This window comes from Nematolebias whitei, chromosome 5, assembly GCF_014905685.2.
Source record: "Nematolebias whitei isolate Nwh7 chromosome 5, NemWhi1, whole genome shotgun sequence".
Lineage (NCBI taxonomy): Eukaryota > Metazoa > Chordata > Actinopteri > Cyprinodontiformes > Rivulidae > Nematolebias > Nematolebias whitei.
The window spans coordinates 10,193,492-10,212,893 of NC_056502.1; the positions used below are offsets into that span (position 1 = coordinate 10,193,492).

Below are 19,402 nucleotides of genomic sequence, written 5' to 3' on the forward strand. Positions count from 1 at the left end.
AAAAAACTTAATGTGAATTTATCTGTATAACATGTAAATATATTGTTTTGTATCTTTAGAATTTTTTTATCCTTTGTACGATTTTATAACCAAATTGTTCTTTCTATACTTTTGTACCTGCTAATATACCCGTGGCAGTCAGTTGTTTGTAAAACTGATAAAGTTTTGTAATAAAACAAACAAACAAACAAAAAAACCCAACCCTTGTGCATCATTAAACTTAACATGTGGAGATGGCCACCACAGCTCCTCCTGAGTCTTTTGATTCTGGAGAAGTGAAACACCAGGAGGTCCTACCTAATTAACATCTTAACCTCCCTTCCTATAGGTGTCACTGTAGACGAGCCCCCCCTCCCTTGCTGTTTAACACCTCCCATCCAGTAAACCTCCGCGAAAGGGTGTGAGCTTTGAAGGTTGTAGGAAGCTACAACATCCCTGCAGACAAAACTAGACCCCACTCGACAAACCAAACCAGAGTCTGAATCCGGAGCCCTGAAAAGGTCTTCGCTTATTCCGCCGCAGACTGAGCCCTGCGGGCTGCCGTCCTCCCGCCGGGTGAAGAGAAGATGCCGCATTCACGGCCACTTGGATCAAAAAGTTGATATTATTCACGAGGTGCGGGGCAAAATGCTGCGTGGCAGACGTGCGGCTTCCCCTCAAGGTCAGTATCCGAGCACCTCCTCACGGAGGAGCTTCTTGGGCAGTCGGAGGTGGCGAGGAGAGGAGGAAGGAGATGCTGCTCCTCTCTCAGCCTTCAGCATCAACTCTTTGAGCGACGCCGCAGGGAGGCGCGAGAACTTGTGAAACAGGTCTGATGAGCGCATTCCGTGGTCTGTGTCGACAGTCGTCACGGAGGTTTTAAAGAAAGGAGAACCTCCTCTTCAGCATCTTGGCGTCTCCTGCGTCCTCCTCCAATTTAACGGCGGCGGAAGCGGCGGCCTGCGCGTGTGCGTGAGGCGGCTTACCTGCGCGGCTCACCCAAGAATGGACGGTTGGTTCGCTTTGAGGAAGAACCGACCAGAAGTGTCTGAAGAGTCGGCCCTGGTTGTGAAACTGAAGCCGAGTCAACTTCCTTGAACTTGCTGGCCGTTTGTTTGTTTATTTATTTATTTATTTGTTTGTTTGAGGAGGACTTTTTAAAAAAAAAACCGTCATGCCTTCGAGGAAAGGAGCCCGCGGCGGGAGCCGGGCGGGTCACGGGAGGAGTCTCCCGGAGCTCGGGCTGCTCCTGCTGGTGCTCCTTGTGCTGCTGGAGGGCTCCGTGCTCCCCCTAGGAGCTGCCAGCTCCCCGAACACCAGCGGCAGCAGCGCCGGGAGTGACGAGGAGCGCCACGGACACGCGGAAACCAAACACAACGCCACGAAAAAGGCTTTCCCGGTCCTCAGCCTCGAGTACGACCACGTCAAAATCCCGTTTGAGATTTCTCTGTGGGTGCTGCTCGCCTCGCTGATGAAACTAGGTGAGTGTCCTGTGGGGTTCACTTCAGTCCTTTCAGGAAATCATTGCCTAATGACCAGTTCTGACCCCTGGCTAAAGTTGACTGGACTGTCCAGTAGGCATGGGAAGTCAGGGTGCGGGGAGTGCTACAGCACCCCCCCATCATGGATATCATTGTGTTTTAAATAAATTGTTAAAGGTTTAGGAAAGGATAAACATTGTTGTTTCCTGATATTTGCGCTGCTGGAGGGCAGCCGGGTTGTGGGTCAACCGTAGCGCACAGCCTTGTGGCATTTTTACATTTTTACACACATCAATCAATCAATTCAACTTTATTGTCCGTAACATTCAATGAAATGGAGACTTGTCTTTGACATCTGGCTTATAAAAACAAAATAAAAATGCGATTAAAAAAACTTTAAAACCAAGGCTAAATCAATTAAAAACATGCAGTTAAAACCATTCTAAAATACACTATACATTAAAATATGGAAACATCCCAGCAGACAGTAGTTTGTTATGTGAGGCTGCGTTTATTCACCGCAGAGGGAACAAATGACGTTTTGTACCCGTTTTTCTTTGCCAAAGGAACCAGCAGTCGTCTACCAGATGGTACCTGAATAATGGTTGCAGTGGATGAGTTGGGTCATTGTAAACCTGTATTGCCTTTTTTGTCATTTGTCATTTGTTGATGACCAATGACTTTACTACCTTGTTTGACCACCCGGGACAACTTGTTCCTGTCTCTGGCTAGGAGGTTCCCATACCATGAGACAATATTAAATGAAACAACACTTTCAACCAGTGACCTGTACACCAGCTGCAAAGTAATTTTGCTTGCATTAAAGCTCCTTAGCTTATACTTGGATAGCTTATAGATAGTCTAATATATTTATATTATCATTATCCTGGTACAGATGCTAGCATCAGTATTGGACCCAATACCAGCCTCAAGTACTTGTACTTGCGCTCATACAAACACTGATACCTGTACTTTAAATTGATACCATTCAACCTTTATTTTAACAGTTTAGTCCCATTAAGCCACGAGGACTCGTTTACAAGAGAGACCTGGATTTTAACAAAGAGTGATGACGACAATAGACATTCACAAATGATGCATACAAATTTATTATTATTATTATTTTTTAACAATTGAAAACAAAGTGATAATTAAAAGGACAAAGAAACGTAGCCAAAAAACAGCTAGATTATAAGGCGGTGTAGAAAACTAAAAACAGGAACTTGTCTGCATTGGTTCTTGCCAGGAACTTGACAGATGTTTAAAGCCACTTAGAGAGGTCAAGGTCGAGAGCTTCAGATATTTTTGCAAGATATTCCAAGAAACAGGAGCAGAGAAGGGGAAGACCCCAGTCCTCACTGAGGGAACACTGCAGGTAATAATGTCCTGAGAGCGCACGCTGTAACTGCACTCACACAGTGACATGTAGGAGGAGATGTATGAAGGCAGCAGACCAAGAAGTGATTTAAAGATAAAAATGTACCAGTGAGAGAGTCTGTGTGAAGTTAACGATGACCAGTTAAGCAGTGAATACAGGGTGCAGTGGTGGGTACGGTAATTACAGCCAGTTATGAATCTTAGCGCACCATGATAGACAGCATCCAACATCTGCAGGATGCTTGTAGGAGCGTTCATGTAAATAATGTCACCGTAATCAATGGAGGGAAGGAAAGTCGCATTTACAAGGCGTTTCCTAGCATTCAGAGTTAGACAGGATCTGTTTCTGAAAAAGAAACCCAGTTTAACTTTCAGTTTCTTTACCAAATTACCACTTTTATGTTTGGTGATGTCATTTCCTCTCTCACTTTGCAAGTAATTGAGGACGACAAATAAAAAATGTTCGTAGTTTAGAGATACTTTAAGACAAACACAGGTGATATTAACACAGTAGACCGCTTGCTATGTTCTTAATAAAAGAAATGTTCCAAAGTCATTGTTTAATGTTTAGAACTAATTCATTAACTATTTGGTATTGGTACTTGGTATTGATTGGCAAGTACCCAAACTGAAGTGCTTGTAATATGTTTGAAAAAAACTGGTATCATGAAACTGGATAAACTGATTGCAGTTTTCTGGTCGATCACCGATTTCTAAAAAGTCTGACCTGCTGATACTGATTTTGTTTTATAAGCGACACTGTCGGGTGTTATAAAGTCACAATGCACTTTCAATTTTCCAATCTTATTTTATTGAAAAACATACCCCTGAACAATATCCTAGAAACAATACAAACTTGTTTTAACTGGCCATGAGGTGGGGCTCTGAAATATAAATGAAATTTTAAATTGTTGTTAAAACTAAAACAATCGGTGAAATCGGTTTCTCGTGCAAGTATTGGACGATTTCCGATTTTCCAAAATTAAGGAAACGATGGCCGATAAATTGGCCGGCCGATTTATCGGTGCACCCCTAGTTGTAACATCCTTCTTTCTTCAGTGGTCACAACGAGTCACTGACTTTTTTGCGGTTACTAATGTGCATGCTCAAGTCAGTATTTTACGATGCTTTGGGGTCTAGATAGTGTCATGCTTGGTACTTCTGGTTTGTTAATATAGACCTAGCTTACTGTGGTGGATTTGCAACCTATCCAGGTTGCACCCCGCCTCTCGCACAGTGACTGCTGGATATGGGCACCGGTGACACCCGTGACCCAAAAAGGAAGACACTGGTTAAGATGATGGATGGATGGACTTAGTTTAAACAGTGTTCATATCTACCTATGTATTAGCTTCTTGTACTCTGCAGTCATTCCAATGACCAGGAACATTTCACATCGCTATCACAAAGTAAAATACCAATAAAACTACTGGTAACTTACAAATAAAAGTTAAACGAAAACAAATACATTTGTAGAAAACATCCATCCGTTCATCCATCCATTATCTTTACCTGCTTCTTTCTTTACGGGTCATGGGGGTCACTGGTGCTCATATCCATCAGTCACTGTGGGAGAGGCAGGGTACACCCTGGACAGGTCTCAAGTCCATCACAGTATATTGTTGTATATAATCATAAATTTAAAAAAGCAGGTGTAAAGAACCAAAACAATACAGATGAATGACAACTGGAAAAAGGAAGCTCTTTGTGGGAATGCATATTAGTAGCTGTAAAATGGTCAATCCCCTTTTCATCTCTCTGTCCTCACTCAAACTACCGTACTTCCATGTCTTCTCTAACACACCTCCTCTTTAGCCTTCTTTGTCTTTTACCATCCTTCTACCAATATACCCACTGTCCCTCCCCTGCACATGTTCGAACCATCTCAGTCTGGCCTCCAACGTTATCTTCCAGTCATTCAACCTCTAATGATGTTACATTTTATATATCTGGTATATAAGCCAGCTCTGTCATTGTCGGTGTGCAAATTTTTACATTAGCTTAAAACTCACATATATTAGGGCAGATTATAACACTGGAAGTGCACAAGCCAAGTCAGGCAAAGTCAACTTTTATTGTCAAAACTGCAATATGTACAGGACATACACAGGATTGAAATTTCATTACTCTCGGACCCCTGGTGCAACAATAACCCTTAAACATTTAATAAACATTAGCATAAAATAAAATAATAAAAGTATCCTAAATTGTAAATATAGCAGTATAAATATAAAAAGTATATGTATGAAGGTCCTGACATTGACATTTGAAGTAAAGTAACAAATGCAACATGTGAAGTGAATGTACACCGTATATGTATGAAGTCATTGATAATTATATAAAGGTAAAGTGACATGCAATATAGTAAGGCTAGTAAAAAAAAACAAAAAAAAACATATATATATAAAATGTAGTGCAAAATGAATGAGCACATAAGTGTGTGTTGAGTGTATAACCCGTTTTTAATGATGAGAGTTAAACACAGGATCAAAGTGTTTGTTTTTCACAACAGACATGCGCTCAAAACAGCCTAATTCCAATAATTTATTTATTAATGCCAATAATCGTTCAGCCAAACAGTTGGTCTGTCTCGGCCCTACAGGTACTCGATGGTATTCGATGACTGGTCTTCTCTGCTGGTATACTGACATAACTAGTTAGACCAGACCTTAGTCAAAGGACTGAACCTATAATGGTGGCAGAGCAGTTTACCTGTTAAGAGTTGTCCACTGAAGCGTATAGGAAGTTCTGGAGCTGTTCTATGTACTCCTGTGATGACTAAGCAGTTTTATCCAGCAGTCTGGACGTAGGGAATGAACTACAGTATTGGGCAAGTTTTTAACACACATATGCCTCCTGTTAACTTTATATAAGTCAAATTTCAACCCCGACGTGAGGCTTATTTCAAAACCAGTAAGCTTTTGTGAAATAATCCAGTTCAGAAGATCCCCTGGTTGTGTTTTTGCCACTGATGTAAATGTCTGTGTAGTCTCTGTTATTTCTGTCTTCTGCTTCCTTTCTCTTTGAGGCTCTTGCCCTTCCTGCTGTCAGCTCTTTATTTCTTCCCCCCTCAGTCATCCCTTCCTCTTCATTTGGAGCTTTGAGCAGAACTACATTGTTCTCAGCTTCTTTTTTTTTTCTTTCTAAAAGCCAAGCAGCCTGTCACTTGCCTTTGACAGCAGACACCTGACTGAGCAGCAGCCTGCAGTCAGGAAGGATGCTGCCTCACTGTCTGGGCGAAAAGCCCAGCGTCTCGGGGGAGACGGAGACAGCGAATGTCCACCTGGCTCAAGAATCGCATTCGCAGAAGCTCAAGGACATGAAGTGGAACACCTCAGGGAAAGTGAGGGAAATTAAAGGAATGATGTAGATAAACAAAATAAGAGGCAGAAATGTGTTTGTCATAAGGCTCTGATTATTCCACAGCTGCTGAAAACAGGCTGTGGGTAATTGAATGTGGCTGCTACACAGGTCAGTGTCAGCAATTTTTTTTTTTATGATTGTAGGCTTTTATATTTTACAGGGTGATAAACAAATCCACCATCTGTTTATCTCTTAAGCTGCCTTGCAGAGCCCTTTCTTGTTCCATTCAACTCCTTTTTTCTTAAATTGATTAGTCGGACTGTTTGCATAAATCAAACCCATGAATTACTGTTTATCTGAGCACTTGTCCTAAAGGTGCAAGCTATTTTTTTTAAATTTGGAACATTGTCTATTTGTGTTGCTTTAATAAAGTATTATATTTATATTAATATCAGGACAGGACCTAAAGCTTAGCATGAAGTAAATTCTACTAAATTACCGAGGAGCTACAGTTACTGAAAGCCAACAGCTCAGGGGCTGGACATCCAGCAATTAAAGTTATTATGTAAATAAAGTATCACGATGATCTGTTACCGTTTAAGTTTATTTATTTTTCTGCATTGAATCATAAATGCAATAAACAGAACCCAAAAGTGTAATTCAAAGAAATGATGTTTCGAGATATATTGTATATTTTTTGCAATAAAAGCAGTGAAATTCTAACTTGAATCAATATTAAAAACCAAAATGACACATGATGCCTCTCATTTAACACAAAAATTATTCTGCCATCTCTGATTTCAGTAAAAAAAAATTTAAAAAGTTGATCATTTTTGATGTTCCCTGACCCTGAATGACTGTCATGTTGCTGTTCCAGGGTCCATTAAGAACCAGTTCTCATTTACAAAGGAATGGCTGCACAGACCAGTTCTTCCTCAAACAGTTCATAAATCACAGGTGAAGCGTCCACGTCCGGCTCAGGTGTGAGCTTTGAGAGGAGCCCAAAGAAGTGGAGCAGAACTCTGCAAGATTAAAGTGTTGAACATGTTCTTCGTGTCATTTACTAAAATAAATAGCCTCACTTAATCCTATTTGTGGTTGACTAACTACCGTAACTACAAAGCTGCTGTGCATCATTATCAATATTCCCCCAGTAATTAATCTGTTGATAATCTGACTCGTGTGCATATGATCAGTTTATTAAAACTTTCTCACAGCAGGAGAGAGAGGGCGCTCCCTCGCGAGAGCGTGCAGCCCTTCGACTTGTGTTTATGCTCGTTTAATTCTTGTAATTAAACATTATTAACACCAAAATAAGAATATTTGTAGGCCCCAGAATAAAGCAAAGAAGTGCGTCTCGGTTTAACTTTTATTTTATTTCCCCCAAAACTCGCAAAGTTCTCTCTGTGAGAGAGTCCCAGAGAGACTGTGTGAGCTGCAAAGCATGCTGGGTATCCTTGTGGAAATGATCCGTGCGATGTTTTCTGATTGTTTACAATGTTTCTGAGTGGAAATGGGTTCTTGTTAATGTCCTGTTCAGGTTTGCTTTGGCATTTATGTTGACATCTCTGTTACTGGCTGTAAACTGATGCCACCAGTCAGAGGTTGTTCCTGGGGATAAGGGGAAAGCACCGAGTAGCTGAACAGCGGGTAGCCTCACTTGGCCTGACGTTGTGCAGGTCAGTGCTTTCAGTGGGGAGGGGGCTCTTCCTAAAATGTTCTCTTGTATAAGTTAAGTCAGGTTTGCTGGACGGATTCTTGTTGAAACGTTTCGTCTTTTATCCAAAAGATTTCTTCAGTCTGAGGAGCTGCAGTAAACTCAGTCTTATAAATAACACCTTCTCATAGTGGATCAACCAGTCTGTTGGTGACAGCCAAAACTAGCTGTTCACATGCAAAAGGAGGACTGTCAACCTAACGACCGATCGTTAGTGCCCTGATGGCCGCTTGCTATTCACAGAGGGCTGAGTGATACTAGCAATAACAGCACTGTAAGGGGGAGGCAGTTGAACACGGAGACGTCCACATGCCTCAGTGTTTAATACTTATTTATACAAATTCATCCTACTTGCACCGTTATATTCTACTATGTTACTGTATTTCTTTTGGAGCTTGTAAATATAATATTTCTTTTTCATTTTTTGGTACTTTATTTTGTACCTTTATTGCGTACTTTAGTATATGTGTATATATATATATATATTATATATATATATATATTTTTTTTTAGCAAGTCGTACCAGTTCTTGTCATCCTGAACATTTCATTGCGTTGTTGACCTTGTGTTAACCTGCACATGACAAATAAACAAACATAACGTCAGGATGGTCTTTTGTACGCTCATGAAAACATTGAAAATTGAGATGGGCATAGAACAAAATTGCCTCTCTGACTGAAATATTTACCATTTCAAATAGTTTAAATGTCTCTCTCGTGATTTTTCTGATTTTTTTAAATCTCTTCTTTTTATTAACAAACTCATCGGCAGGTCGGACTTAAGTAATTCACGATCCACCAGTTGAATAGCCCTAACCTAAAGGCTACGTTTGGCACTTTTCGTGTACTTTATAGTCCTCATAAAGTAATCCTCCGAGTTGAGAGGAAAATAATATTTGAAATATCAAGTTGGACACAGGAAAATAACATGACTCTATAATCATTCTTTGGCTGTGATATGTAACATTTTATAGCAATTATGCTGTATCTTCTATAACAAATCATAGCTTTGTCTAACCTGCATCAAACACTGATTGTCCTGGTGAACTTTTGCATTTTAGGTAACATTCACTAGTAATTCTCAGGTAGACAGTGGGGCACACCTTGAGATAATTACTGTAGTATTTCTGAGGATAATGGTATCCTGCGTCCCCCTCACCTCTCAAGTAAGGTTCCTCTAACAAGTCTGCCGAGTTTGGTTTGTCTCACCTTTCCTTTTATCATGCAGTGCTGGCCTAACAATTGGAAGAAGTGTGTGTTACATCACTGTGGCACTCGGTGAAAGCATACACAGTTACATCCATCAGTAGCTGATATATGAGAATAGTTTCTGCTGCTGTTGGAGTTTTAACTGCAACTTCAAGCTTGTTTCTTACAAATGGGGGTAAAAGAAAAAGGATTAAACGGTATCAGCTGAAGACTACTATCATAAAATGCTTTTTTTATTTATAGTAGTTGTGACATTTGTTAAATGGTGGTATAAAACTGGTATAATATGAAACCCTTCGAATGAGTGGCATTAAGGACACATCTTTATTGAGCTACTGTAAAATATAAAATAATACAACAGTACCATCACTGATTGTCAGTGGTTAAATTAACTATAAATGTTATGCACCACAACAATTTGTGGATGAGCAAATATTGCAAGCAGAATAATGAGTGATTAAAAAAAGACTTCTTGGTTTCAAGTGAATAACATGACCATGGCATCAGTCAGAGTCCCTGCTGGTTGCTTGATATTTCTTGGTAATGTGGATCATATTCCTGATTGTGTTTCAAGTTTAAGTTTTGACCACCTTGTAGTATTTTACTGTCATATTTTTGCATCAACGGGATGTGGACAGCAGATAATGATAACAATTAGATTTATGCACACGCAATAAGTAAATGCACCCACTGAGAAGGTAATTTATTGTTTTGTCCTTGGCCTTTGTGGAGACTCCGATGTCTCCACTGATACTTTACTGGGCTCTGGGTGGGCACGTAGGGCTGGAGGTTGGGAACAATGCCAGTGTTAAAGGGCACACGTCGAAGTGAAAAGATTTGTTAATGTGAATTGAGGAAAACATGTTCTGTTCTGTTGTCAGACATCGTGTGAAGCACTCTGTTTAGCCTCAGTAGAGTTCTGCAACTCTGAGAAACGAGAATGAGACGTACGTCTGGTGTTCGTCCATCATTTTCATAGATAATAATAATAATGATGATAATCATTTTATTTAAAAAGCGCCTTTCATGACACCCAAGGACACTTGGGTGTCATGAAAGTCCATGAATATAAAATACTTACAGCAAAGTTAAGGATAAGCGAGTCTAAAGAGATGTGTTTTCAGAGCACTCTTGAATATAGAAAGAGAGGTGGTGTTTCTTAAGTCAGGGGGTAGAGAGTTCCAGAGATGAGGGGCAGAGCAGGTGAAGGCCCTGCTCCCCATGGTGGAGAGGCGGGCAGAGAGTACATGGAGGTGTAGTGAAGAGGAGGATCTGAGAGAGCGAGAGGGGATGGAGATGTGTAGGAGGTCAGATAGGTACGGAGGGGCAAGGTTGTGGATACCTTTGAAAGTGAGAAGAAGAATTTTGAAGACGATGCGTGATTTAACTGGGAGCCAGTGGAGCTGCTGCAGGACTGGAGTGATGTGGTTATAGGAGGAGGTTTGAGTGATGACACGGGCAGCTGAGTTCTGGACCAATTGTAGCTTCTGGAGAGATTTGTTGGGGAGGCCATAAAGAAGGGAGTTGCAGTAGTCAATCCGAGAAGTCACAAGACTGTGAACAAGGATGGCTGTGGAGCGGGGTGTGAGAGAAGGGCGGAGACGGTTAATATTTCGGAGATGGAAATAGGCAGACCAAGTGACATTGTTGATGTGTGAAGTGAAGGAGAGAGTGGTGTCGAGGATGACACCAAGACTCTTGACCTGAGGCGAGGGGGATAGCAGGGAGTTGTTAAGGGGGATGAGAAGATTTTCTGATTTTGAAAGAGAGTTTTTGGTACCAACAAGAATGATTTCTGTTTTGTTACTGTTTAGTTGTAGGAAGTTGTTAGAAAACCAGTGATTTAGCTCATTGAGACAGTCTGTGAGGATGGAGGGTGGGTGGGTGGAGTTTGGTTTTGTTGACAGGTAGAGCTGTGTGTCATCAGCATAACAGTGAAAATGGACACCAAATTTACGGAAGATGTGACCTAGAGGAAGGAGGTAAATGATGAAGAGGAGGGGTCCGAGGACAGAGCCTTGGGGGACACCCGTGGAGACAGGGGAAGACTGGGAACGAAAGGATGACTAAACTGATTTAAACCCAAATTTACTGAAACCTCTTGGTCGCCTTTCATATTTCAGTATTCTTAGATCAACTCCAAAGTTGTCTTCTGTTTAAATGATTTTATGAGGTACCCATTTAAATCCGTACAGTAGTTCCTCTGTTATTGCGGGGGATCCGTACTCTGAAGACCCGCGATAAGTGAAAAACTGCGAAGTAGGAATAGTAGTACAAGTAGTTTGTGTATGTATATGTATATATGTATATGTATATATGTGTGTGTATATATATATATATAGATATATATATATATATATATATATATATGTACTTGCAATATTCTGAACAATGTTTCTAAACTCTCTAAAAGAGCACAGAATGTCATGAAATCAGCTCCCTGCCTCTGCTCTTTTCCACCCGCAAATGCTCTTGGCCACGCCCACTTCTCCGCTCTGCATGGTGAGCAGCTGCAGCAGGAAGTTTATCCTGCAGTATGGGCTGCACAAATGTGCAGCAGGTGATAAATAATTTATTTTAAATAAAAACTCCATGCCGATCGTTCAGCTCATCCATCAATCAGACAATTTGTGTGTCATGTCCAGTCTTATTTTGAAAAACCCTGATGGAGCAAGTCCGCGATAAACGAACTGCGAAATAGCGAGGGACTACTGTAGTACATGAAAATAACTGTGGGGAGTGGTGGCACAGAGGTTAGAGAAGATGGGCCTGTGATTGGAAAGTCACAGGTTCAACTCCCCAGACTGACAGCATAAAAAATGTGGGAGGAAAAGGTGAAACACCCACACCAGCCTCCACCCTCATTTTCCCCACTCTGGGCCCTTGAGCAAGGCCCTTAACCTACACAGGTCTCTCTTGAAAATGAGTTCTCATGACCCACTGAGACTATAACTAAAGGGTAAATAAATAAATAAATTATCCTAAAGCTGCTTGACAGTTATTTTAAACAGCACTAGGTCTAGACTTTTAAGACGGACTTTATCTTGATCAGTGCTATTTTAGGAATGTGGAAAGGAAAAGTGCGGATCGATGGATGGATGACCATTGATGTTGCTGGTTGTTTATTAAAGAGACCTGAGACATTTCTTAAGAGTTGGCTTCTTATGAATACATTTAGCACTAGTATCAGTTATGATACTAATTGCTGTGGGGGAATGTGCAAACCCAAAATTAAAACGAGTTTTAAAACTGGTCTAAAGCCACATCATGAAATGCTTCTCAGCTTTTGACAAAGCAAAAGTCAGTGTGCCAGATTTTTATCTGCGTATCTTTATTGTGCCCTTTAAGTTAAGACTAAGTCCACAAGAAATATGGAATTCTTAAAAAATGAGAAAGACTGTATTGATTCTCACTTTATCTTAAACCTAAGTTTGTTTTCCTCGTGTTCATATGTCCAGTGTATAAGATTTACTGTCACCTTTAGTCAAAGCTATGAACACCTGTATTCATCAGTGTAGCATGTTGTAAAAAAAATAGTTATTTATTATTTCAATACATAAAGTAATTTAAATCACAATATGCAGTGGGTCACTGTCTTCAAAATGTTGGTGGGTATTTCTTAACAGTTTCCTGCACATAATCGCACGGGCTGCTTTGTTAACATTTAATCTAGAACCTCATTATTTCAACAATTTTATGTGCTTTATCTGGATTCGTGCACTCTCATTCAGTTTAATACAAAAGCCACCGTTAAGTGCAGAAAACTTGGGCAAGATTTGTTGTCATGTAAGCCACAAAACGTGTTTTTATACCATGATCTACTTGACGGTTGCTAAACTAGAAAAATGTGGAGACGTTATTACTTAACCCACTGTTATCATTTCCATTATATCTCTCACGTGCGTGTGTGTGTGTGTGTGTGTGTGTGTGTGTGTGTGTGTGTGTATAAGGGTAAATGGAAAAAAAAAAAAAAAAAAATATATATATATATATATATGGTTGGGCGCATCAGGGTAAGAAGAGATGCAGGTGAAGTGATGCACCCATCATGCCTAGTCATCACTGCAAGATCTGGGTTAAAAATGAACGCAACACTGGATAGAAATAGATCTTGTGACATTGCAGAAGCTTATCGAAACAATGCCACAGCGAATGCATGATATAATCAAAGCTAAAGGCGGTCCAACAAAATATTAGTGTGTGACCTTTTTTTTTTTTTTTTTGGTGGCGACTTTTTTTTGTCTAAGGAAGTGTATTTTTTTTCTGAAAATGCAGTTAAAGAGGATATAGGCAGCAAGTAACACAACATAATTACTTTAAGGACTTCGAGGTGTTCTTTAAAAGTCAATTCGTAATTTGGGGTCTGCTCCGAGCCCAACTCCGCTCGCATTAAGAGTGCAAATTATAGCTGAACCGAACTTATGAGAATCGTTCTCCTGTTGTTCGGTGTATTGTTTTGCACTATTAGTGACTAGCGTATATTTTAGATCTTTTAATGCACCATTGAGCATTCGTTTACTGTATATCTTAGTTTTTATCTTGGATCCTTATTTACTGTTTCTTTTTACACCTTATATTTTTGCTATTGTTTGACGTAACAACTGGGACCCTGTGTACACAATTTCGTTCCACTACATGTACCACATGTGATGCAAATGACAATGAAACTTGACTTGATAAGTTGTTTAAAATGTCACTTTAGAGCAAATGTTTTATATTATTTAAAACTTATGTAGTAATATCCAGTCATTTAAAAGTTAGAATAGATGATCGTTAGTAATTTTAGTCAGAAATACCACGTCAGTGGCAGAACCAAAGCTAAAAACTCAGAAATCGATCTGAGAAGTCGCCAACAGACGCCTGGAGCATTTTCTCAGACATAACACCAGGGGTTGTGGTGAAAAATGCCAACACCAGTCCATGATAAATAATTCAAACCAATTATCATCTGGCACAGCTGAAGTCTCACAATCGTTGGCATTAAATAATGAAATGACTCAGCAGAGCTTATCTTGTACACAGCACTGGTTATGAACACAGTCTGCCTCACACTGCATTACGTTTCTAGCCTTTCTGTAACACCCAGTGAGTTTTGGTGTTTGCAAGCTGGCCAGCTCGTCAAATGTTACAAGTTTTAGGAAAATAATCACATTTCTGATTAGTCACCCCCCCCCCCCCCCCCCCCCCCCCCCCCGCCAATCTTCAGTAAATAGTTATAAAATTCTGTTTTTCTCCTTTTTGTGTTTGCTCAGTGAGTCTCATGGTTGCCAGTGGTGTACAATTAGTCACCTGGCAACAAGACTCAGATCCATAGTGGTGTGGCACTTGCCAGGCCGTATGACGCTGGGTACATTTACACAACTGAAAGAGCTGTCACCGTTTGCTGCTTTTCCAAATTCTTGTTGCATAACGGCTCCGGAGAAAAAAGAAACCTACTGCATTGTTAACTGTAACATACATGTAATTCTCTTCATACACGGACGTTTTGACTAAACTGAGCTTATGTACACTTTAATTCACTTGAAGAGTGTTGTGGCCATAATTGAAGTTGCAGTAGAAGGAACACCTGTACTAAATGTTCTCATTTAACCAGGGTTGAATTCTTCATCTAAGACTTGTGACCCAAGTCTAAGATGTTTTAAGAGCTTTTTCCTGCTGAAGGATCCATATTCCCATTAAAAACAGTATTTTCTGCTCCTCCTGATTGGGCTGCATACCCTTCTTTGTCCCTTTTGGTTACTCATCAAATATAATGTTTAATTTAGAGGTTCCCTTTAGATCCAGTATTGATTGTGCCTCTCCTTGAAGCAGCATTTACAGTATACCAACCAGTCAAAAGTCCTTTGCATTTTCCAGAAGGACTATATTTAGCAGACGTTTTATGTACATTTCTTTAAGAGAAACCTTAATTATTGTGAATCACGGACTTCTATTCTAGTGTCTGCATGAAGTTATTTGGGGGTAAAAAGGTCTCAGTTTTTTTTATTGCTTCAATAAATACCAGTTCATTGTGGTCTATTTATGGATCGCAGTTCGACATCACACAGGAATTCTTTACATACGGGATCATGGGACTGCATGCACCCTAATAATACCACTGGTTGGTTTCCCACGCCACTTTCTAGCTTCATTTACTCGTCTCTTTCTGGTGGAGCTTAGAAAGATTGCACGTTGCCACGTTTCTCTCTGGTAAAACTTTTTAAACGCACAAAGTGAGCTGTTCAGTTGGCAGTCCCAGAGGCTGCTTTCAGACTGAATGGATCGTTCTGCCTCGGGGCACTGCTTGCAATAAGTTTGTGCCAAACTGTTTATTTAATAAAATAATATTTAAGTAACTTGAAGATAATGAAGACCGTGTAGCCTGCTCTTTAAATGCTGATTGGTTATTTAATAATGGGTAAATAAGTTGTTTTTTTTCCGTTTAGAGTAAAGCCTTTGTGTTGTCATTAGAGCTCCTTATATCACTTTCACACAATCTGTTCTCCTGAGAACCAATGAATGTGTCCGGCGTTGTACAGAGTCATTTTTGTAATCTGGTCCTCCCAAACTGAGCAGCGATGTCTTTAACAGCGATGCCTCTAACACGTGTAGACACGACTGTAATTGCATAACGATGGCTTTGGAATCTGATATGGTCTAAACATGAATGTGCTGAGTCGCCTTTAGTTGGGAAGTCTCCAGTGATCAGATGATGCCTCCTCATGAATAGATGATGAGCTCTGTAGCGTCAGAGCTAAGTGAGGAGTTTGCATCCTGTCCCCGCCTTTCTGAGAACTCGCATGAAGGTTCTGTTTACTGGGCGCAGCAGTTGTTATAGAATAGCTTTGTTGGCTTACCTCCTTAGCTTCTGGAGTTTTGGGCAGTTCCCTTTTAAAAAAATCAAAGAAGAGTGCTTAGACAAAAAAAATCTCTTCGGAGAACGTAAATCTGTTTAGGTTGTTTAACCTAAAGTCTCCCTTTCTGTCTTTCCTTTGAGCATGCAGCTGTTTAACCCACAGTCGTGTTCTTGTTCAGGTCCTGTTCAAACGCATCTTGTGGATGCTAGAAGTTTTTTTTCTGCGTCTGAATTTGTACAATTTGTAAAGGCAAGACAATGTAACTTTGTAATAATAAAAAAAATCATAATCAAATACTCTTTTTAGGTAGGTTGACATACTGACAGAATGTGTGTAAGGGCAGCACCATTACAGCCTATGAGTGAACATGTATACCGCCAGTTCTTCACCGCTCTGTACTGTCTGAAAGTCCTTGAACTGTTGAGCTTTGCTCCACCTAAAAGTTTAGCATACGCTGCCATGGACTGGATCTGTTCCTCTTCAAGCACTCTTGTGGGTGTACGTTGTAATTTGAATATAAAATTATAGAGGTAGACCACATCTTTCCACAGAGGGCTGTGTGGTTGGGCACAACACCTTGATGGCATGGGTCACTGTGTGCCTTTAATTTAAACACACACACACAAACACTGCGTGCCTATTACAGAAGGGAACTAAATGAAACAAGCACACGTCACCTCTTCCTGTTTTATTGTAAAATCAGGGCTGCAATATAAAAAGTGGCATGAATATGACCAAAAAAAGTCCATGCTCAATAATCCAGGTATACAATCCAACAATTTTCAGTCAGGTCATCTGGACAGTTTTTGTTTTTTTTCTGAAACGTTTCACCTTCTATCCAGAAGGCTTCATCAGTCAAGGAAGCACACAAGACAAAACTGATTCTTCCCCCAAACAGCTTACTCCAAAGTGGAACAAACCAGTTACGCTGGTGCTAAGATGGTGTCTTTGGCACGCCCCCTCCTCTTGTGCCGGCCCTCTTCACACAGGCATGAATATGTTTGAGTTGAACTGATTGTTTCATTTGTTGAGCAAACTGTTCCCTATTCTCTACTTTTGTGTTGACAGCTGAACAAACATTACCGGTACTTGGCATCAAATGCTACTTTTTAAATCAAACGTAAAGCTATTTTTTGTATCTGGACCTAAAAATGATAATGCATGTTTAAGCTTCGTTTTGCAGATGATTACCAAACAGCTTCATGGTCTTCAGGGGTCATCACAGTAAACAAACTGGCATGAGAAATGTGGCGAGTTGCCCTTCTTGATGCAACCTGGGCTCAACCCTGCAGCCTCCGGATTACACAATTGTGGTACTAACCACTGAGCTACTGCATAGCCAGCATTCAATTTTGTATCCAGCAGATGCAACCTGCAGCATGAAGAGTGTGTTTGTGTGTGGATGACATGCACCGTATTAATGTTAAAACAATGAGCTGTGCAGATTTATGTGGGTTTATGTTGAGCAATGCTTCATCAAATAGTTCAGGGTTAAATCCATCATGTTGCTCTCCTGTAGTTGTTTTCCATGATTCTAAATTAAGTCATGTTTTTAGTGTTGGGTTATGATCCTTGACACATGAGCTAGTTTTCTCATATACAGTAGTTGAAACTTTCATGTTTGTTTTTGTGACACAGTCGGTGCCGCATGAAGACATTTATTTTATTTTGCTCCAGCCTGACATGAACCTGCACGGCAGCAGTGTACAGTAAATACATCGGGACTGTTCAGACACCTCACAATGTAAATGTAGCTTTGATTTAGTTTTCAATTTGTTGTAAACCTACCTGTGCTGGACTGTCACGAAAATGAATTTTGCTGGGTGATTAATTGTCTCAGAAATTATTGCGATAAACAATAATATTGTTTGAAATTTGACAATAATTAGTAATTATTGTCTACTTTTAGAAGAAATGTTGGTTAATTTTTGTGTAGTACCTTTTTTGACCACTGGATGGCTGTATAAGACCGTTTAAACCAAAAGATGGACAGTGAGGGAGCGAGCAGCGTGTCTCTTTAAGAAAAATGGGAGGGAGGCCCCTTGACGTGACATGGACCGTCTCTCCTGTTTTCCGCTTCTCAAAATGGCGGCCACTCAGTGCGGTTTGAGCTCTTTAGCATAGCATTTTTCACATAAAGCTTTTAATAAAAAATCATTAAACAAGTTCTCAGCTTCCTTTTTCAGGGAAAAACAACTTTTTACATGAAGGCACGGGTTTCAACCGTGAATTTTGGAGCTTGGACAAGACGGAGTTTTTCTCCGAGGTAGGCCTGTTAGCTTAGCTCGTAGCTTAGCTTCTCAGCTTAGCTGCTTATAACGATACAACAACATGATTTTGGACGGTTAAAACAGATTTTAAAGAAAAGAACAAAAAAGAGAAAGGGAGGGGTCAGTGAAATCACCTGAGTTGAGCTTTTTGTCATCCAGTGTCTTCAATAGAAAGAGAGAGACGAAGAAACGATAAAGCCAGTAAATTAAATTAAGGTCGATAATTTTCACTTATCGTGCAATTAATTGATTTATTGTTTATCGTGCCAGGCCCAACAAAGATACTTTTAAAGTCCAACAGTTTTTTTTGTTTATCTAACTGATCATCCTGAGGACTCTGCAGATTTGCTGTGGTGCAAGTATTGTGCTTGGTCGACGATAGCAAAAGTTTGTTTTGGCCTGTGTGGATCTTTTTCAAAGTAGATTAACTTGTCATTTAAATAGACAAAAGTTGTTGTTTTTTGCCTTGTATCACTTTTATGTTCTTGTTTTCCTAATCTATGCTGATAGATTTATTTCTTTTACTCTTTTACTTTAATGTGACGTGCTTACAGTACACATTTTTGATTATGTTTTGTTAAACATCACATCCTGCATAAGTTCAGCAGCAGCTTCAATACCATTAATGGTCCGTTGTGTTAAGGTTGTATCTGCAAGCTCCTACTTGTCTGCACGGCCTACACATGCCCGTGTATTTCCTTGGAGCAGTTTCATTGCAGCGGACTGGAACTTTGTGTCTGAGAGCTCTGCCTTTTATGAGCAGCTGCTAAATCTAAAGCAGAAGTTCAACATTTTCACCTCCATGTCTTTTACCACCGCTTTGTAATATTTCACATCTTGTTGTTTTTCTGATATCAGCATTCGTAGAGCAGAAAAACTAGAACCATCTTCTAGATGTTCTTTGCGTCTACTCAAATGTACAGTCTTGATTCTTACGCAATTAAACATTTTGTCTCGGTTCATGTGGAGCAGATGAACTCTGCTGGTAACATTCTAGTTGTCATCACAAGCAACAACCATACGGCTCGCAAACCAACAGTGTTTTTATTTATTTTATTGTATTTTTTACTTTCTGGGGTTAGCTTGACCTGTAGCGCAGCCTTATTTCCTCCTCTTGCCTCCTAATTTCACAAACCAGAAAAAGAGAACTACTGGCACTATTACAAAGTTTGTTTTCTCAGTCATCCAGGTATATAACAACAAAAAAGGTTGAATCATGTCATCTGGACTT

General features: G+C 40.1%; 1 protein-coding gene across 1 annotated transcript in view; it reads left to right on the forward strand.

The window, feature by feature from the left end:
• Window positions 1–1,132: 1,132 nt before the first annotated feature.
• slc9a1a (solute carrier family 9 member A1a) overlaps window positions 1,133–19,402 on the forward strand; it is a 34,097-nt gene continuing 15,827 nt past the window's right edge. The window contains exon 1 of the mRNA XM_037676813.1: window positions 1,133–1,460. Within this exon, the coding sequence (XP_037532741.1) occupies window positions 1,154–1,460 (307 nt within the window). The 5' untranslated portion in view covers window positions 1,133–1,153. The remainder of the gene's footprint in view (window positions 1,461–19,402) is intronic.